General features: G+C 32.0%; 1 protein-coding gene across 1 annotated transcript in view; it reads right to left on the reverse strand.

Moving 5' to 3' along the window:
• LOC131847138 (protein lozenge-like) overlaps positions 1–19,365 on the reverse strand; it is a 64,264-nt gene extending 44,899 nt beyond the window's left edge. Inside the window, exons 1-3 of the mRNA XM_059196607.1 lie at positions 18,333–19,365; positions 9,366–9,605; positions 424–537 (exon numbers count right to left, since the gene is read on the reverse strand). Coding sequence (XP_059052590.1) covers positions 424–537; positions 9,366–9,605; positions 18,333–18,444 — 466 coding nt within the window. The 5' untranslated portion in view covers positions 18,445–19,365. The remainder of the gene's footprint in view (positions 1–423; positions 538–9,365; positions 9,606–18,332) is intronic.
• Between the last annotated feature and the right edge of the window lie 4,094 nt (positions 19,366–23,459).

Consider the following 23,459-nt stretch of genomic DNA (forward strand, 5'->3'; position numbering starts at 1 on the left):
ATAAAATTATGCGATAATAATAGATGTAACAATAATAACAATACCTAGCAATGTTTTAAATATATAAAATTATCTTTTTAAAGTTGTTTATGACAATTTCATGGAGTAAGCTGAGTAATTTGAGAACAAAATTGCTTTGCTCTTTGATTTTATCACTCATCTCGTGAATATCGAGTGTTACAGAGCAATGGATCGTTATCCTCTAAATTAAACGATGAATGGATACGTATAAAATTTTGATGAACAAATACACACATAAAGGTGCACATGGCGGATTTCAGGCATTTACTCCCATTTAACCATAAGGTAAACAGAGATTGAGGTGAACGGTGCATTATCAAAATTAACTATGTGAAAGAAAAAGACGTATTTAATAAATTTTGGTTCTCATAATAGTGTATTAGTAATATAAGGCACACTTACTAGTTTTAGATCGTGGTTCCCGCGGTCCATCGACGGTCACTTTGATTGCTTTTTGGTATGTAGCTACTTGAGGTGGATTTGTTGATATTGTTATTGTTAAAGCAAAACTTTTCCCTGAAACAAATAAAGCATCCTCATAAAAAATTGTATGCAAACCTAAATATGATTGTTTAACATGAATATTTGTGATTATAAAATATATCTATAATACGTATTGGATTGTGATTAAAGAACACAAGAAGCTCCATTGCTAGCAATGTTGCTACATTGTCTGTCAACCTGACATGGTTGTCAGGTCAGCATTCACGAGGTTCCCCTTGGTAACTATTCTGTGGAGAAATTATAACCATAATAGGTTAACTGACGAGACTTCATAAACCGGGGTGAGTATCATTTTCCACTTCCATCATGGTTTCCATCATAGATAGTAGAGAATGCCATATGGCATTAAGCTCGCCAAATTGTAAATTTAAAAATGCAATAAAAGAATAAAAACAGCGTTTTGCAATAACAGCTAAAAACAACATCAATAAATAATTGATCAGATAGTAATTAATATGACCCTGTAAATAATTACCTACCGATAACATGGGTTGCACTGTTTAATAATTAAGTTACCCAGTTAATCAATACCATTAAATATAATTAATAACTGTACATTACCCCCAAACTAGGCTTCATATGAGAATATTCCCTAACAACACGAATGGAAAATAGCGAGCTTTTTGGGAGGGCGATTTGTGGTCAGCAGTAATGAATGCACCGATAAATACCGAATAAAATTACAGTTAAAATGAGTGGATTAACATGTCTAATGCAGATAATTCGCATGTACTGAGCACTCGATTTGGATTAAATGACTGATTTCGAACAGTTTTACCCGTGGGTTTAGCGAGATGTGTTTAGATTTTCCATATGTAGTTCTATAGAAAGTTGTTGTTAGTAGGTACAAATTCTGTTTAGAATAATTTCAAGTCGCCTAGATTCTAGGGTTTAATAAAGTTGTGACAAGGAATTTCAGGGCACTTATAAGCTTTTTGTTAATATACAATAAAATATGTATATTGTATATATACTATAGTATAGTTTTATACGTGTTTTGGTCGCCTGGTTAAACTTATGAATATTTATACATTGAAGGAATATTTATACTAATTAATAAAACAATTCAAGTCATTTTAAAGTAATAATTGATATTTAAATTACTTATTATTGTTTCAATTTTATAGAATTATACAAATATGTTATGTTAATGCCTATGTATATGTGATTCTTATAAATAGTTCAGTTTGTGTCGCATACAAATATAATAGTTGATTTCATTATTAATTCTCATTCCAATATATTTTTCGACTTTTATTACGCTAGGGCATCTCAATGTCGCTCTTTCTTTCTAACAAAGTATAGCGTGATCCGTGAGTTTCCAGTTTCAATACGGAAACAAATCATCATAAAACGCTGCGAGCTAAACTCATGTCTCGAATATATATGAAATATTGCTTTTAAAATCGCTAACCTTAATGCATTTCGCATGATCACTCATCAACAGTTTAGGACCTAACACAATACGCGTGGGGCTATAAAACATAACATTGTATCGCAACGATCTTCTCCCTAGAGGTGTTGAGAGAGCCGCGTGAAATATTCAATTATTGTGCTCAGGCGCAGGTGGGCTGAGGGTAGGGAGGGAACGGCGGCCATCTTGATTTACGACAGAGCGTAAATCCTCAGTGACATTTGTGAGTAAGGCGACTCGCATTCTGACACTATGCGACATGTTTTTCAGGAAAATCATTTGTGGTTTCTTGAGCATTGCTGCGTAGATATCTAGCGTATGCGGCAAAGTAGGTTTTTGAGATTCGATGTAATGTAAGTACATTTTCTCTACCAAATTAGGACGACGAGAGATCCGATCAGTGGTTTTTAATATTGTATTGTTGGTGAGCTAGGGTATATAAACAAGTACTATTATATACTTACTTACTTGAAACGTGTGAACGATTTTAATGTTATGTTCAATCTGTATCTCTCATTGGAAGACAACTATACTTATATAATTGTACAAAACGAGTGAATGAAATGTTATAACAATTGTTTGTTTATTGTATTTATTAATTAATAAAAATACACAAATAAAAGTCCCTTATATTTACAAGGGTAAACTATTTTTAGGTATAAAATATTCGCAAATAGATGGCCTACGAAGTTATCGATTGAATTCACGAAGACGACTGCTTGATACCACACAAAATTGTCTGATATTGTAAGGTACTCTATCTGATCTATTAACTTTTGAAGTTTTATGCTGTAAGAGGGTAAAGCTAAAATAGTTCTACTACTTGGTATGGAGATATAATATTACTATATACATAATTACTTAGGAATGACTAACGAAGTATTATATATATTTTATAGACTTCTGATGTGCTTGATCATACGAAAGTTAAAAAAGTACCAGTTTTTCTTTCATTTAAGAAAAACTGGCAGTAGACCCGATTGCTACTCGTTTAAAAAATAAGTATAGATAACTATCATAAGAGTTAATACTTAGGATAAGTCGGTGATAATTTAAATTGTCAACATTAATTCAAATTAAGTTCGCAATAATAATTCCAAACGTCACTGTATGGCGGACTTTAATAGGAACATAGAATACTCAACAAGTGTATTCACGCGTACTGATACTAGAGACGTATAGAGAAAAAATAATAAAAAGCGACGTTAGAGACGATATACGATTATGACCGCTACATAAAATGATTTGGTCACATTCTGGTCATGCCGTTTATGAGTCGACCACTCGCTCCTAATTATGTGGTCAATTTGATGACATGCTCGAGACGAGGCTCTCTCTCGGCTTAATACGACCAGCGGTACATTTTGTTTCACAATGCTCGAATGGAGAGCGTTAGAATTGTTTTGCGTAATTGGTGATTTGTGATGTGACGTAAAAAATATTAGGTATAATTTTATAACAACTGCCGGTGTAGTAGGAGCCGGAGTGGGCGTGACTGCTGATACGTCTAAGTCGGTCTAAAGATAAGTTATGTCATACAAAAATGTTTACCAACTCAATACAACAGTTATCTTTTTCGATTCGTCCTAGGCATTTATCGAAGAAAATGTAGCAGGTAATGAACTTACTACTTTATAAAAGGAACGTGTTATCCATTAAATATAAATTAATGGTCAATAAATCGTTAAGTTTATGGGACCGACCGACTTTAGCAAGAAATTTTTAAATTACACATACAATTCTATTTGATTATTTTGATTAACAGACAAATTTAAATTTAACAAAGCCATATGATAATGTAAATTAGACTAGTAATAGTTCACTATTCTTTAATAAGTAAGTCTGAATTCACTACAAAAATATTTCCTGAGAAGGTTAATTTAATATTATCATCGAGCAAAATGTGCTCTAAATATCGCATTCACATATCCAAAGTAACAATCTAATGAAAGTATATTCTTACATATAGTTCATTTCAGAATCGATTAATATACTAACTTATTGTATCGTGGTATGAGCAACCTCCGAAACTGGTGCACGCCACTGGCCCAGAAAGCTGTCTTTTCTAATCAAATCACATTACCGCCTCAGTGTTTTGATGACCACGTCACAACCAATGCCAGTTTACACTACAGCTATCATGTTACATATTATTATCCAAGTAAAAATGAATACCACATGCTCTTCACCACTGTATTAATTGTACATAATAAACGAAATTAAAAGTGTCAACAAAAACCGGTTGGTTTGCTACTATTTAATTAATTAATGTTGTTGATATATTAATGAACAGTCACTATAATATTGCTTCAAACACTGTTTATAATTTTTTCACAGTTATTTTATTTACTTCAATTTCACTAATATTCATGGTATAATCAAAACTCTGCTTACATAGAAGCTGTTTAGCTGCTGACAGAAATGAGTCAGACTTATAAAATAATCTAGTAAGCTCTATTGTTCTAATAATAATAATCTAGTAAAATTATTTCATAATGTTTTAAGCCGTATGTACTCACATTTAATTATGAACATGAAACCTGTTTGTATTTGCTGATCAATTAGTTGCATATTAAAACAAAATTATAATTAAATTTACAGTAACATAATATGCAGTATAGCTTGAATTTGGGTCTTGAATTGATAATATAAAGTTACTAAAATGAGCAATGTAATTTTTTCCACATTTGTATCACATTAGTCAGGTATGTCAAAGAATGGTAATAATTGTTGTCTGCATTTGTTACTTACCTAAATTACGTACATACAACAATTATTATGTTGTAATATTATATGATTTTATTTATAATACAAATAAATATTTAAATAAAAATTCTATTACTTCTCAAAATAACAAGAATATTATATAAATGTCATTAATTATTTATATACATTTCTTTATCCAATTCATTCTTATTCTTAATTGAATATCATTTTATATTTTTGTTTATTCATCATCAATATGCGTTATAATTATTAGGATCTAATAATTTATAGCATTATATTTATCATTTTATTTGGATATTCATTTAAGGGTATTCATTATAGGCCTCTTTCAACCTTTTCCTCTCATCTCTATCTTTAGCCACTCTCGTCCAAGTAAGCCCAGCCATGTCAATTTAAGTCTTCCCCGTAGTCTTTTTGGCTTTTGCTACTAACATTACTAATAATAGTCTATTGACGTACTGTTACTCCATATTATAGCATAATATTATACATATATACAGTATAATAAAATTAAATTTTTTAGTGAGTAACAAATTTTTTATGATAATGAATGAGTAGTATTGGTAGCTATTTTATTAATATTTTGTTTCTTCAGTAATCCTGAAGACTGCACTATTTTTTTAATGGCTTAAAATAGCATGGTGTACCAGTCTACTCTATTTGTATACTCTAGCGAAGTATCAGTGAAGGATGATAGGATAACATAAAGTCAGGTCAGTTGGCCCGTCGTGACAATTCACCAGGAATATAACTATAATAGGCAAGGAAAATGACTCTCAGAATATTGATTAATTAATAAATTATAAGAAAAGTACAGGCAAAGTATAATAAAAAACCACAATGGTTCAAGTGGGGCCGAATAGAAGTTGACATGGTCTTTCCAAATGACAGCTAACATGTACGAATATGCAAGTGTTGTACATAATACAGCTGTTTGCTACGAACCCGTTGTAGACAGTATATCTATATAGTTAAAGTTTAATGAAGTAAAGAATAATAATATATATATACTAGCTGTGCCGCGGTTTCACCCGCGAGAAATTTTTAGCCTATTTGTTATTCTTTACAGTAATATAACCTATTTATATATAAGCTATATTACTTTAAAGTTTCAACAAAATCCGTTTAGTTTCTGCGTGAAAGGGCAAAAAACATCCATCCATACTCACGAACTTTCGCACTTATAATTAACTAGCTACTCGTCGCGGCTTTGCCCGGGTGTACATGTATTATACATATAAACTTTCCTCTTGAATCACTCTATCTATTAAAAAAACCGCGTCAAAATCCGTTGCGTAGTTTTAAAGATTTAAGCATATATAGGGACAGACAGCGACAGCGACTTTGTTTTATACTATGTAATGATAATATTATTTTTCTTTATTTTATTAAACTTTAAATTCTATCTAATATATAAACTATTATATATATACATTCAAGATGACCGGTGTGGAAAATATCGTGATTTTACAGCGCACAATGTGTCCATGTGGGCCGGTAATGGCTGCGTCGGCGCAACAATGGAACTGTAAAGTGCGAACGTCGTTTACTGCGCCTGCGGTTTGGAAATTAAAATCAGACTTGTCTTGATCCGTCGTGAAAGCGGCAACATTTTCAAATGAGCTTTTTGTTTTTTTTTCTAGTAATGTGTTATTTTTAGTTTTATGATGATAGTAGCGAGCTGTTCTTGCATTACCCGGGTTTATAGTATATTTCAGAAGAGTCTTACAATTAAATTCATATATTATTATACTATATGGTACCATATAAACTCCAAGAAACAATCTCCAAATGATAGTGATACCCGTATTAAAATGCGTTACGTCACAAGCAGAGAAATAGTTAGTCAGGATGATGAAAATAGACATTTTTTAATAATCTTTAGAGAAGTTTTGCATTTTGAAAGAATATTATTTCAATGAGTCCATAATATGTGATAGATTTAGTAGGCCACTGAAATCTTTATAATTTATTGTATTTGAAATTGTGTATTTGGAAACTTTACAAGAAGAAATTCAAACATTATATTATTTCTTGCAATTATGACTTATAATAATATAGTGGATATAAATAATATGAAGCAAAAGTTCGTCTCTGAAAGGGATGAGAAAATTATTGTCGATCTTCAATCCCAATTCCTTCGAAAAATTTACTTCATAATAATTATATCGGAATTTAGAACTATCCATTACCATTTTTTTACAACATTTATTATATGATGTTCATTCTACGAGTAAATTTGCTCTATGGCATATAAATTGATAACAAATCGTCATTTAATTCAGTGACACGAACGTCACAAATGCAAGTTTCCACGTTCGTGATTTAGAAACTTCGCTCCCTCACCGCAAATGATTATTTTGTTTATTGCCTTACAGAAAGGGGAAAAGGGGGTATAGTATAGCGAACGAGACCTTAATCGAGGCACCGTTTAGTTTTCTTTTGCTCCTTTAGACTTGTAGTCATTTTGACTGCTTATTTGGGTCTCTATTGTAAAACCGGACACCGAATTTACTTGTATTTTTATATATAATAATACTTAGCTGAATACTGCACTATTATTCTATTTCAATGGATAGAAAGGAATACAAATTTTAATTTGATCCTAAAAGTTTATATTGCTTGACTAGTTATTATGTTTTTAATTCCTTGTGTAATTATTTTTACTTTCATTATTATATGTACATACATATATATATATATATACATATAATCATTTATATCGTATAGAGAATTTTAAAATAATGGACGGGAAAAGGTTTCATATTATAATAACTAAGTAATAAGAATATTCCTTTTCCTATTACCATTAAATTGGTCCACAAGTTAGTTCAAGGTCAAATTATTTATAAGTTAGCCCATTGTGGCAAATTCGCCAAGAATTTATCCAGGGGGAACCGCGTACACGTCATTTTGGGATGGTATATTGCTAGCATTGGGGTTATTAGTCCATATTACTAATAATGTGATTGCCCCCAGGTTACATTATTCAAGTTTTATCAGGAATCTCTATTTTTTTCTAACAACAATTATAGCCTATGTTACTTAGGGTTAAGGTCCTATTCTAATAGTGAAAGATTTTTTAAATCTGTCTACAAGTTTTTAGGTTTGTTCGTTACAGACATACAGAAATACATATCTGCCTCTTTATAATATTAATGTAGGTAATAGTATGTATGTAATATATTATCTGTGGTAATAGTAAATTATGTAACCATCGGATAAAAATATAAACAGGTAATTCATATCTCATTATGAGATACTGATTCACTGACCTACAACTCAGTCTTGATATTAAAAAAACTCAATAATGCCACTCAATTAAATGTCAGTCATGTTATAATGACTCACACACATTTCCCAATAGATACGTCGTATCTAAGGCTATTTTCGTGCGCGTAAATACATGGTGATTTCCTAATTGGTATCTCTGCATAGTACGAATCTATTTTTGACGCAGTATTCTTTAGTGACGATACATCATATCGTGATGATTTGTTTAAGGAAAATGTTTGATCCATTTTTATTTATAGCGTTTAGGATTATATTTTACGATAAAACAAAAATGTATTTCCAAATAACTAATAACATGTCAGTTTCGTCATTAGTAATCTGTGTTGTTTATTATAGCCATCATTATACGTTCGCGATGGTTTGGTGGCTTAGCTCCGATGGTAGTGGGTTCAATTCTCACATGATACAAACATTTGTAACAATGAGTATGATTGTTTATAATCATCAGGGTGTTTTTACACATGCATGACGGCCTCGGTGGTGTTAGACCACAACGCCTTACTTTTGATGGCCACGGGTTTGATTCCTAGCATGATACAAACATCATGAGTGTGATTGTTTGTATGAGTCTGGGTCGCATTTACATAAAAAAGTAGGTAAGGTAATTCGACGTGACTCGGCAAACGCCATTTTGCCATATAAATTAATCAGTTATCTACCGTTGAGAGTAGAAAATTATTACAGTACTAAAATCGGTATTGAAGAATAAGGGGTGAATAGGGTAGAAGGGTAAAAATTTAGAGTTTAAAAAGAGGTATCTCGAGTAACACTTAGTGGACGATACCTCTACTATAACATTTTCAGAATAAAATGTCATGATGCTATCAGTGCGGCGATATCACGGTCCATTATTGTTAGTAATAATTGGATATTCTAGCGCTATAACGCTAAACGACTATGGCACACTGAGAGTTAGAATAGACTAGGATACATGGTTGAATGAAACTCAATGAAGTCTTCGTGATACAATGTATCCTCATAAGAAATAAAGATAGATACTAATACGAAGACTAAAGACTATTATTTAACTCAAAAAATAATCGTACATTAGTTGTACTCTGTAAGTTGGAGAAAGCGATTGTTAGTAATGTGGCCTAATATGATATGTAGTATATATGTAGCCCATTACCAATAATGTACTGTATCATTTTGACCTACACGCGGCTCCCCTGAGTAACCATCGTGGTAAATTGCCATTTGCCTAGATGAGCTAACTGATCTGACTTCTAGCTATGTAAATGTATGCATTTTATCATTCTCCACTGGCGTCTGCCTGCCAGCGTAGACTGTTGGCACAGGTGATTTTATTATTCCATTATATATTATATAAAAGAAGTACTCAATCGAAAGGATAGAGATAATTTATTACTGCTCTACATATTTTCAGTAACTACAGAAAACTCACCTCTGCCACTTCTCCCGACGAATCTCAAATCGTTAAATTTAGCAACTCCATTCTTCATTACTGTTGAATTATTTCTCAGCTCAGCGCAACAATTCTCATCGTTGCCAGCTCTGACGGTGACCAATGTACCGTCGACCACGTCTCCCAACGCCACCACCTTGAACCCGCCAGGTAGAGTCTTGTTCGATCGCCAGTGTTGTGGCAACATTGAGCACATGTAGTCAGGACAGCCAGTTGGTACTGTAATAATAAAATATATCCTAAATTCTAATTATTTTAACCTTTGTTTCATGCATTTTAGCATGGGGAAGAAATAGTTTTTTTTATTGGGTTCTTTGGACTTTGGACCATCAGGTGCATGGACCTGTGGCACTGTGACCTACACAGATCCATTGTGCTCGCCCCTTTCAAAGTTCGCTAGCCCCGTCAGGGACAAGAATTGAAGGATATTCTTAGGAGCGATGGTTTTTATCTCCTCAGGAAAGAGTGTAAACTTTCCTTTCCGAATAAAACAGTTTATATTTTAGCGATTTTAATTTTAGAAATTTGACTGGACTTCTCGGTCTCAATAATTGTAGTTTAAATTACAATAAAATATGTAATTCAGTAAAAAGATACATGTATCTTTGTTTATAAATTAACGTAGGTATAATATTTGTGTTACTAGTAACTGGGAGTAATAACAGGTTAATCATAAAATGAGGAAATTGTTGTAATTATTCATTATAAACAATGGTTTCACCAGCGGGTAAAGTAAATGGCGACATATTTGTTAGATAAAATATGTACACGTGTATTGAGATTTTTGGTGTTTAGGTGAAATTATTTTTCACAAACAAATAGGTTTGTAGGTACAATCAGTATTACTAGCTGTTACCCGTGAATGTGTCTGCATCTTTTTAGATAAATTATTGTGTTAATTATCCTAATACAATACATATTCACGACTTTCATTAATATCCGTTCAGCTGTTTAGTTGTGGAAAGGTACAAGCAGACAATTATACATTTTCCTTTATACTATTGCTGTGGATAGTTTGTCTGATAACTAGCTTATTTATATCTCCACCCTAAACTGTACCTGCTGAGGACTGCTTTGCTTGAGGACCTGCAGTGTGCTTCGGTTTTATTAGTCATAAGAATAATGGACACATGTATGAGTCTACTTTACATTATAAGATGCTGATTAGACTGGAATTCGTTACTACTTGTTTCAGTTCTCTTGAGTGTTAGTTTGTATTTTGATCCTAATTTCTTAAATGGCTCGTAGACCTCCGAGAACCAGAGTAGCTTAACAAATTAGGTGCTAATTACGAACTAACAGAAATGAGTAAAGATGTGGTCACACCTACACGATTTTTTTTAAATCACCGTGTAACGGACTCGGTGACAGTAAAAAACATTAATAGTGTAACCGTGGTTTCTCTATTTACGGAAGCTGAGGCTGTATACAAATTATAGAGCCACAGACCGCGGGTTAGGTGTGCGGTCAGGCCGCGATAAAGGGTTACCAAAGGCGTGTGGAGTGACGCGGAGAGTTGTACAGACGTTTCTTGTAATATGGTTTCAATAGTTTAGCGGTTGAACACACCGCTTTTCTTACGATCAATGCGGGTACGATTCGGTTTGTATTGGTCTGGGTATTTTCTATATATTGTGTTTGTATTTACAAAAAGAAGGTATTTAAGTATTTGTATCATCTGTCAGATACCCATTAAAGAAGCTCTGCTTAACTTGAAACTACCTGGTGCTGTCAATCAATGCTGATATCAGCATTGATTTTAACATATTTATATTCTTAAGCTTATATTCCTTAACTGATCTAATATTAATCAACCCTCTTAACTGATCTTACTCTTCTCCTATTATAAATATTATGTTCCTGTCATCCTCCTTTGTCCATCCATGTTCATGTGTTCATAAATAAGAAGTAAATACCTATACATTATTTATAATATAGGTACATATTAGAAATTATTTTAATATAATGTATAAATGAAATAACCAAAATCATTATAATAACATTGTAATGTTATTGTTTGATACCAACCCACCATATTACTGAATATATTGGTGTACCAATATATTCAGTAATATGGTGGGTTGGTATCCAATAAAGTTGATCAGCAATGCAGTAGTGAATAAACATATAAAGTAATTTTATTGAATAAACCCAAACTCATTAGGGCACATTAAATGAGATCATTACAGTGAGTGCTTCACATTGGTGTGTAGTCACCCTAACATACAAATTCTGGCTACAACCTAATTGGTTTATTTTACGCGAGTTGATATCAAACATTGTGATGTTTTAATTTAGAAACTTTCCGTCGTGAAACCGTTTAAAACTGAAAACATTTTAGCAAATTATGATCGCTAATTGTAATTAAATTTTTTTAGACAACCGCTTTTTTTTTAATTATGTATAAAAGTTGTGTAGTCAAACTGCATTTGAATTTATGGCATTTGTTAATAAACTGTTTATTACTAATACTAATTAATGTTACTAACATTCAATTGCTTCAAGTCTCTATTTATGACTCTAAAATTGGAATCGTAAATGGCACTTTTGGAAATACGAACGGGATTGGTCAATATCCGTATTCAAATAAGTATGCAAAAACAATGCAATTTGATCTTAATACCGATGTAACATACAGAAATTAACTCTTTAGTGATTATGTTTATGTATTATCATATTTACAACTTTAATATAAATAACAGATTTCAAACAGGAGATATTACATATTAGTTTTTAATTATTATCATTATAATTATAGTTTTGTTATTGAACGTATACTCCTAAGGTAAACTTTTAAATAAACAGTTTTTCTATAAAGTTAAAAACTGTAACATATCTAAGTTATATAAGTGAAATATGTGCATATGCAGGTATAGTAAATACATAGGTATCCATAAAATCTAAATAGATATATAAATGTTCCCCGTATACTGCGTTGAAGTCTTTTGTTGGCGTGTGATTTAATCTCTAAAAAATAAAGAAATGTTTTTATTTATTCTAATGTTTGTATGTTGCCAATAAGTATAATTACTGTAGCTTAACTAATAATTTTATTATTGTATTATTTCTATTCTAAATTAATGTATTACATTTCCTCTAAATTAATGAAAATCATATTTAGACCATCAATGTTATAAATGTACATTTAGCATTTTTTTGGACAGTTATTTGTTATGTATATTTTACTAATTATGACTTAATTCGTAACAGTATTACGTTATCCAGTTTAGATTACAGTTAAAACGTATACAGAAGACTAGATATTATTTTCAAGTTTGAGTTCTCTTACAGTTGTTTGCTTCCTGAGTAGTAAAGTCAGATTGAAAAAAGCAAACCATGTATATAAATCTCCTTTTTAATCTAGCTATGTGTGTGTGTAAAGCGTTCACTGTATATATAGCACCTATATCTGTTCAGCAGACAGATAGATATACATTGGAAATTTTAATATTAGTACACATATAAAAAATATCATATCTTTATAACCTATGCATATTAGATTTTTAAATTGATATATTGCAATTTGTTTTCTTTTGCCCACATGTTGTTAAAACTTCGAATACGTCACGTTATATTTTCGGTTATCACTGTTACATTCCGAGACTTCCTCTATTTTAATAGACACGACTACAATTTATAGCTCAAGGATACGCACTACTAAATGAAATGAAAACGAAACTACTACTGAACTGTTTAAAATATTACTTACATAAATATTCTTCTAATTTAGTGATTTCTTGTGATTGCAATAAACTATAATACATGCTATATATAAATGCACTGCTGTCTGTTGTCTGTTATATTTTTAAAACAAACGATTGGATCTTAATTTATAACTTGATGTTATATTCTGTCACAAGTATGAACATAGGCGATATATAAATAATGAAATAGGGACATAATCGTGGCTCTATAACACAGTGGCACCTAGGCCTTAATTATTTTAATACTATATGAAAACCTGGCTTCGCTCGGGTAGATATTTCTGTAGTCATCGGTTCTCAAAGAATATTAAAGGTAAGCAAGGCATAGATTCGTAAAGCTTCGTTCATTGTGTTTAATAAATACTACTATACTATAGTAAATAATAAGTGCAAAAGTATTTATACAAATAATTTTTATTTTAAATCAACATTCAAAATAAATTAACAAAACGTATAACTTTTAAGGTTTATTCTCTGTTAACCTCTTTGTTTTAAGCACTCTCTACTTTGCCATATATTAAAAACTAATTGCTTCATCTAAATATCTTTCCCATTTTTGATCGTCATTTACATTCTTTTTTTTATTTAGTCCGCGCGACTCTCCGGGATTTGCCGAGTTCCTAGTTTTGTCGCTCCTTCAGTACGACGACGTGGTCCACTACCGTCCTTTTCCCCGTCTTCCCCTTTTTCCTATCCATTTCCTCTTCCTTTCAAATTCCCTCTCGCCCCGCGTTAGTCATTTGCTATGCCCCACTCTGGGGTCGAGCCCCCATAAACATGCGGGGCGCGGGGCGACAGGGACATCAATTCCGTACAAATAGTAATTTTTACAGTATTAATCTACAAACCAACATTTTTTTTTCTTTCAATCGGCTAAATAATATATGACACTATGGAAAAGTCATTTGTTTTATAAAAAAGGCAGTTATTCTTTATTTTAGTGAAAAATAGCAAAATCTATTTTGATACAACAACTTTATTATATATACTTTTTTAATTTTGTGTTAATGCTTTTTAAATAAAGACCCACACATTATATCCATATAACCTATAAAAATGGGTAAATAACATTAATTTCCAATAGTGCAACAACCTTATTTAAAAAATGCAAATACTTGGCATTATGTGTGTAATAATAAAATGTGAAGAAATTGTGATTGTTATTAAGTTTTTTTTAATAAGTTCATCATTTATTTGACATTGGACATTGATTTTAATTTTTGTAATTTATATTGTAAAACTTTAAGTTGGGCTAAAAAGGACTTATATTCAGAGCCGTGAAACAAATTAATAAAAAAAATATTGTCAAATTTGTCTCGCAATTAGCCAATTTAAAAAAACACATACTTAGCTGTAAATGTTTGTTGTGTGCTGTGAAAAGAAGTGTCAAAAACTATATTTTCGCGAAACGCCAACGACGTAACGTAGTAACATGAAAAGATGGCGACTGCAGTTTGTTTGTCAGTGTTATTAGAATTTAACGAAATACTCCATAATCCGAATTTTGCGGATATATGTTGTCGACTCGAAATAAATATTTTTTTATGTTTTGTTATTCACATAAGGTTTCGTTCGAGTCTACCGTACCCCTTGACGGAATTATTAATATAGATGTGTTGAGATGTGAGGGACAAACAATTCTTATATGAAGCCAACTAATCCACATTCACACCTAGTTTATGCATTATTTGTGGGTTGCAATTGAGAACGGTTCAACTTAGCTTGTAATTGCTACTCTCAAATGCTTCATAGATAATCGCAAACCCATCAATTTTGTTATTAATAACATAGATACACAATTAAGGCACTGGTCATAAGTTAAGCAAATATTATATTATATTTTTTCTTATATTAGCAGCTTACGAAATACATTTGGAAATAATTTTCCTTTGAAGCAAAATGACTATATCTTATTAATAAATGTGACCGATTTGATAGTTGTAGATGCAAGTAAGGGTCTGTTTAGTTTGAGACTAGATGGCGATGTTTGATTGGCGAGGTATATGTATATTAGTCTGTAAAGTATGTATCATAGGAGCCATGACGTTAACTGAAATAAATAAAAAATCTAAACTTTGTTCTTCTATTATTAAGATAGTATGTTTATACATTAGTACAAGCCGAAGCCGCGACTTTGTAGCGTACAACTTCATTGTTTGTGAACCGATAGAAATAATATATCAAAATAAAATAATTTCAGCGAAGCTTACTGAAATACGTTAATGCAAAACTAAACGAACGCAAATCGGTTAACCAGTTTCTGAAATTAGCGCTCACAAACATATAAACATAAATTCTAATTGTTTTGGAACTTGTACTATTTAGGATAAATTCTCCTTAATAATAGTTTGTCTCTAATATCTGTATTATATCAGTTACCTTCTTGTTATATGTAGGTATTATATAGTACATACGGTATTGGAAAATTTTATCTTTTTTGTCAAATTAGTTCTATTATTCACCACAGTAATGTTTTGTTAATCATCAAGTATTATTAAATCAAATCTAATATCTTCTATATGATATAAATATGTATGTATGTAGTCGTTCCCTAAAGTTTAATATATATAACAAAACTCTTGTACGTACGTTAATTTATTATATGTAGGATTAAGATCTTGAAGTTTTCTTTGCTATTTATATAAGTATAAATACCAAAGAAAACTTAACACATGCGTTAAGATATATGAATAGAATTTGGTTTAGTAAAGATTTGCTATTTTAGAGAATAAAAATGAAGATATATGTAGTTACCGAAAAGACACTTCTAGAGTGACGGAGGAAAATAAAACATGTAAATAATAATGATATTGTATACATATATATATCCGATCCCTTATTTCATGAACATGTAAAATCTTATTCGAAAATATTTAAAAAGGTTTGTCATACAGCTAAGTCTCTCTATTTAGGTAAAATAATAACTAAATCTAAAGATAAAATAAAAGCCACTTGGAAAGTAATAAATAGCGAAACTGGAAAAGTTAATTTTCAAAATAGTAAAATAGCTTTAAATATTAATAACAAATTGGTAAATTCCGACACAGAGGTCGCGGATACATTCGAATCTTATTTCACTAATATTCCATTAATTACGACACAGGCTCTAAAATCTTCCCCGTCTGCTGCTGAAACTTTACTAACAGACAATGTTAGCAAGTCATCAGCTGTATTTAACTTTAGACATACATCATCAGTAGAAATAATATATTCAAACAGCTTAATAATAAAAAAACAGAGGATCTATGGGGTATATCTGTTAAAATACTAGATAGTATAATGGAAATTATTGCGCCCTCTCTTGCTTTTATTTTCAATAAATGTATAGATGAAGGTAAATTTCCTAACATAATGAAAATTAGCAAAATCATACCGCTTTTTAAATCTGGAGATAAGAGTGACCCAATAAATTATAGACCTATATCTATACTCCCAGCACTCAGTAAAAATTTTTAAAAAATAATCCTTATGCAGCTTGTCAGTTATTTCAATTTAAATAATTTAATCCACAATAGTCAATTCGGTTTTTCCAAAGGTCGTTCAACTACAGACGCAGGTGCAGAGTTGCTTAGACACGTATTTGCTGCATGGGAAACTAAAATGGATGCGATAGGTGTTTTTTGTGACCTTTCTAAGGCTTTTGATTGCGTTGATCATAATACATTGCTAAAAAAACTTGCTTTTTATGGCGTCAAAGACAATGCTTTAAATTTAATAAAATCTTATCTATCTGATAGAATACAGAAAGTGAAGGTTAGCAACGCTACGTCTGACGGGTCACTTGTGCAAATGGGTGTACCTCAAGGATCTATTCTCGGTCCATTTTTATTCCTAGTTTACATTAATGATCTCCCATATGCCATGCAGGATAGATGCGGCATAGTATTATTTGCAGACGATACTTCATTGATTTTTAAAGTTAATAGAATGACTAATAATTATGACGATGTAAATAGTGCTTTGCGGCGTCTCCTGCACTGGTTTACAACTAACAATCTTATGTTAAACGCTAAAAAAACAAAATGTGTTAATTTCTCTCTGTTTAAAAGTTTTAATACTAATTGCAATATTAAATTAAATGACGAATCTCTGGAATTTATAGAATCTACTGTCTTTCTAGGAATCACACTAGATAATAAAACACAATGGGGTGCACAAATTCAAAGCCTTGCAGCGAAACTAAGTTCAGCAGCTTTTGCCGTGCGTAAGGTTAGACAGTACACTGATACTGATACTGCTAGATTAGTCTATTTTAGTTATTTTCATAGTTTACTCTCTTATGGAATATTACTATGGGGAAAAGCGGCAGATATTAAAAATATATTCATATTACAAAAACGTGCCGTTCGAGCGATCTACTGTATGAAGAGTCGTGACTCATTAAGAGAGAAATTCAAAGAGGCAAATATTCTCACCGTTGCTTCTCAATTTATATATTCAAATATCCTATATGTTCATAAAAATCTTGACTTATTTCCAAAAAACAGCAATATTCATAATATTAATACAAGATTTAAAGACAAACTTGCTGTCCCCAAGTATCGTTTAGAAAAAGTTAATAGGTCTTTTAAGGGAATAGGTATAAAAATTTACAATAAGATACCAAAGGATATGTTGGAATTACCCTTAAATAAATTCAAAACATCTGTTAAATCATATTTACTGAGCAAAGCCTATTACTCACTAAACGATTACTTGAATGACGAGTGTGCATGGCAATAGTTGTTCATGCACTGAATTTTCATTTAATGTTAGACATAGACACCTATATAAATATACATTGTAAATAAACTGGCTTTAAAAAAAAAGTAATTCAATTGAGTTTCTTGCCAGTTCTTCTCAATTAGATCTATATACCGAACTGGACGGTAGGGAAAAAAATAAAATTATAATGTAAAAATTTGACGTTCATAAGCGGCTAAAATGTCCTACATGAATAAATGATTTTTGAATTTGAATTGAATTTGAATTTACATACAATTATCAAAAGAACTACTTAATTATAATTCTATCTTATTAAAGAACCGTTCCAATTTATATAGAGCATTGAATTATGTAGTTATATTGATACTTTATTTTCTATGTTAGTATCACAGTAGTCTAAACCTGCGATCTCTTTCACAAGAAGTCGTCTGCTAACTACATCGCCACCGAGGTCATAAAGCAATTTATAATGTTATAAGAATCAGAATATCGGATTTTTATTTATAGACATATAGTTACACGTTATACAGATACATACCAAGATCTGGATGTTCAGCTCTAGTGTTTTCAATGATAGTCTGCATCCAACAAGGCTCCAGGTCCGCCATCTCGCGGCGCCGTCGGCTCCGCGACTCATACGGCAGGTGCATCCTTACACCATCACACGCTACTCCACTACTGCTAACTACCACTGCTGGCGTCACTCACACGTCGATGGAAACCTCACTACGTAAAACTATCGCTTTCCCACACACCAAGGTCGCCTGGGTAAGATTCTGGTGGCGTTAGCGGCGCTATCGAAACTTACTACTATGTTTTATTGACTGATGACTAATTGATCGTTTGTTTTAAGAGCTCATTATTGGCAGTCTTCCAGTAACAATCACTTCGCGTCTCCTGCTGCGTTCAAAGTTGAAGTATCCGAGTATTACTTTTGTTGACAAAATTAGGTGGATTTTCTTTGGATATAAAATTTGTTTCAGCTCAGTCTCTTCGATAGTAAAAATAGTCCGTTTGTATTTTTATACTACCTATATATTAGTCTTCAATCTTCTTTTTGTAATACTAACTTATTCACTTAACTGTTAAGTACACATGCATAATATAATGTCCTTGTGTACACAGTAATCGCGTCTATTTATATAATAAAATTCTTTCCTCGACCCGGCGCACTACTTCGTAACAGACCTTGGAGATTTCTGTTTCAACTTAACTTTCGTCATTTTAGGTGACTCACGAAGGTAGAGTTTAGCGTTAAAGCATATAAATTCTGGCCAAGCATTCGGATTAATGGTTCCGGTCGTTATTCTCAGAAGCTCGTTCTAAGTTATGTGATGATGGTGCGCACGCTGTCAACATCAGCTGAGCGTTAATTTATTCAAGAGATTTCCCGCGCGTGTTGCGTCAACGCCGCGGCGCCGGTTTCTTGATCGTGTTGACTGTAGTGTAGTGGCCGGCGTAAGTCCCCGTGTCCGCGTCCGTCACAGGTATTACCGCGTGTTGACCAACGCGCCGCGGTGAGTCAACGTGCGTAGCGCGTTATTCGACGGAGGCTGCGCGCGTGTACACTGTTCGCGCGACTCTCTACTACTGAATCGCCGCCATTCTGTCACTCGCTGCCTCCATTCTCTGCGGTTAATCTGCGGTTTGGCCATGCTTCATTTGTTGGGAAAATGCGCGTCATCCACCTCCTGCTCGCACTCGTTACTATTATATACTGGACGAGCGAGACGCACGCAAGTTTTGTGTCATTAAATATATTTTTGTTTAGTTCCATTGTTGAAAGGGAAATATTATGAGCTTTTTCATTGTAAAGCGTAGTTGCATATCTCGTTCTTTTAGGGTGTTGCGGTCGTTGTCGAGAGAGATGCCTATAAATTGCGGGTTTCCTGATTTTCTCGTGGTTAGAGACAAAGTTCTCAGACTTAGTGTATTCTTAATAATCCAATCTATACCGTATAAAATATTAAGTAGAAAAAATATAAAACAATATAAATAATGTTCACTACGTACACACGTAACAAATTTCGACGAATTAGATTAGATTCTAGTATAACTTGGTGTCTAATTAGACTTCTCCATTGAACAATCATTTTAAAGCAATCAGTAAATAATACCAATAAACCCGTTTTCAAAAATTTTAGTTTGATAAAGTTTCAAAGTCTGATAAACGTTAACTTTTCAAAGACACTTATCAAATCCAAATGTATTAAATAAAAGCTAAGAATAAAGATTTTACCACTTAATTAGGGGTGTTTTTTTTAAGAATCTTTTACCAGTTATGACCTTTTGTAACATTTTATAAGTAACGTTTTAAGTTAAGACGAGTGGGCGTGTGCTTAGCTGGGCGGGGCGGCCCCGCCTACGTCGCGAAGACGGCGCGGAAAAATGACATAAGCACTTGCACTCCGTCGCCGCGACACCGCACCGCAACCATTCCGCTGGTCGACGCGTCCGCATGTGTCAGCGACACTTGTTGCGTTAATGATAAATACTCCTTACTGAAATGCATTTACGAATTCAGTAAGGAGTAACATCACATGGTATACTTCTAGTGTAATAAATAGATAATCAAATAAATAACGTAAATGTAAATTTACAGAAATCAATTTATCTAATTTTAATTGATAGTGATAGTGAGTTCTACTTAGCGAACAATCCTCGCATATGAGTACCGGGTATATGATGACGTGATATCCGGGATGTTATTAATATATATACATATATATAGATGACTGTGCTACTCACAATCAGGTGGGAGTCTTATTAGTTGCCATTCCAGGTGGATATAAAAATACATTATTAGCATTAGGGTCAATAGCGAAAATACTAAAGACAGCGAATGGAAAATTCATTGCTAATAATAATTTCCTATATCCTACGTATTGGGTAACATAACCTAAATATCTACACAAGCAACTGGAGGAACTGAGCGATACGATAACCGCAATATTGTAAATTTTTCCGGTAGAACGCAGAAGTGAGACCGCAGCCGCACTATCTTTAGTCGCGATATCTGTCCCGTATCACCACAACAAAGATAGTTAAACGACAACAATAATTATACGACATCTATTGTTTTATGGATAATTGATTCATCTCTTTAAAGAATATTTTTCTGTGCTTTCTTTAACATATATGTTGACATATAGGCGACAATGTCACACTAGTCCGTTCAGCCGTTTTTACGCGAAGCTTTAAAACACAAGCAGATAGTATACGCCTCATAATAAATTTATAACCTTGTTATAAATAATACAAATGAAGTATTCGTTACTAATAATAGCCGTCTATAAATATTAACTATTATGACATAAATATATACACAGCTGGAGGAACTGAGTGATACAATAACCGCAATGCTGTCAATTTTTGCGGTAGAGCGCAGAAGTGAGATCGTAGCCGCACATCTTTAGTCATGATATCTGTTCCATATCACACAAAAAGATTAGGTGTAAGATCAGCGACATAATTATGCTCATTATTATATATGATTGTCATAATTTTTCAGTGTATTATTATTATTAATCTTCTAATCACAATACACCGAATAACATTGTTTACCCAGAGATGAGGAAATCTCAAGTAAGCATGGCAAGTACCTCTGACAACCTTATCTGGGTTAACAGTGTGTTCATGTAGGTAGTATACATAAATTGATTTATATTAAAATGAAGTTAATATTAAAATTATATTATATTTATTTAGGTAACTCATATATTTGGAAATCAGTTAATTATTTAATTATATAGTAATTATTTAATTAATTGAAGGGTTAGCTTTTGTTAAAAAAAAGTAGGTACCTACATTTTAAGACTACAAAATTTTTTAATAATTAATTAAATGCCATACTTGTTCTATAAGCAAAAACAAAACACAATTAAAATAATCAAAAAAATGTCCATATCATGTTTATCTATAGTAATTAAGAAAATAGTACTTATCACCCACAGAAGCTCTGCTATGTTTGGAACTATATGACATAGTTTTATTTAATTGAAAAGATTTGTTATACAATGGTGCTAAGTTAATGGTGCTTTAGTAGATACAGTGACTAGTTAAAACTTGTAACCATATTCGTGTCACAGCGTGTCACACAATATGTGACGTGACAACAGGCCCGCCCACAACTGTAATCGTCTGCGGCGCTTAACTACCGTGATTGTTTATAAACAGACATCTATGCATATATTAGGTGCACAGGTCTATACAGCTATCGTTCGATATGGAGACTGTATACTAGCGAAAAGTCGCTGTAATTTTTATTTATGATATTGGAATAGTATGTCTATTCAAAGATGACTAATAATAACAATAATAAAACTCTTTATGGTGCATAAAAAAAACAAATAATTACAAAAAAAGAACTTAATATAAAAATATTCTAACAACAGGCGACCTTCGCTCAAAGCAATCTTTTAATACTAGTGATTAGCAAACAGGTAGCTTGCCTAGGCCTAATCTAGAGGTCTACAATTATGAGGTCGAGGTTTACACTTTTCCTTTTTTTCAACTCACGACCTGAATCGAGTATGGGGTGTATCCTCATGATCGTCGTCAGTTAAACAACAAATATTTTCATCCAATTTTAATATACCAGTAGTCGCCCAGTATTCATTTAAATTCGACCATCATTAATTTAAATTATAATTTTGAATATTATTACTATTTTCTAAAATTATACTTCTTCGATTAAAGTGTAATTAAATATTTGGTATAGATAAATCTTATCTCTTCTATATACTAAACTATACACACAACATCAATCTTTAAGATTGTCTGTAAAAAATTGCTTATAGCGATAAGACCGCCGCGCCGTTTATTATTATTTTTTTATATACTGCAATTTTTACTGTATACTTGATGTACCAGCGACTTTGTCCGCGTGGAATTTAACTTTATTTTTTCTAAAATAAAAGTAATAAAGCCTAAGTTACTCCTTATTACATCAGCTATCTGCCAAAAAAAGTCCCATCAAAACGGTCCAGCCATTTCAGAGATTAACCGGAACAATCAGACAGACAGAGAAAAATTATAAAAAATGTTATTTTGGTGTGTGTACCGTATTTATATTCATATGCATGTAGTAAAAATGATTATTTCAGTATTACAAACAGACATTCCAATTTTATTTATATGTATAGATTTGCTGTACTCCCAATAAATAGTTATTATTCTTATTATTAAACTTTCAAAGGTTTTTAATGCTTGATGAATTTATGAGATTTGTATCACTTATGGAAGAAATGATAAAACATACTCCTATTGTGCGTAGTCACCCTAATATGACTACGACAGGTCATTAAGGCGACGGTCAATGGTCAGACGACAATGGAATATTGGTACTTACCCAATTTTGGGATAATTTGCATGTTAAATAATAATGGTTTCTAGTATGGAGAAACATATTAATCAATATAGAAGAGGTTGTATTATTTTTATATTTAGTAAAATGTTATCTAAAACCTTTTTTGTGAATTCCACTCCAAAAGTACATTTTCAACTTCTTTGTTTGTAAAAACAAAAGATTATTTCCTATAATCGCAGTAATATTTCAATTACTTTTCTTAATACATTAAGATAAGTACTCTCTTAATGTATTAAGAAAAATAATTTAAGAAGAAAGAATTTTTGGAAACCCAATTCCAAAACTTCTTTCTTACCT

Source organism: Achroia grisella, unplaced genomic scaffold (genome assembly GCF_030625045.1).
Source record: "Achroia grisella isolate CSIRO2021 unplaced genomic scaffold, CSIRO_AGI_Agris_v1 utg516, whole genome shotgun sequence".
In the NCBI taxonomy this organism is placed as follows: Eukaryota; Metazoa; Arthropoda; class Insecta; order Lepidoptera; family Pyralidae; genus Achroia; species Achroia grisella.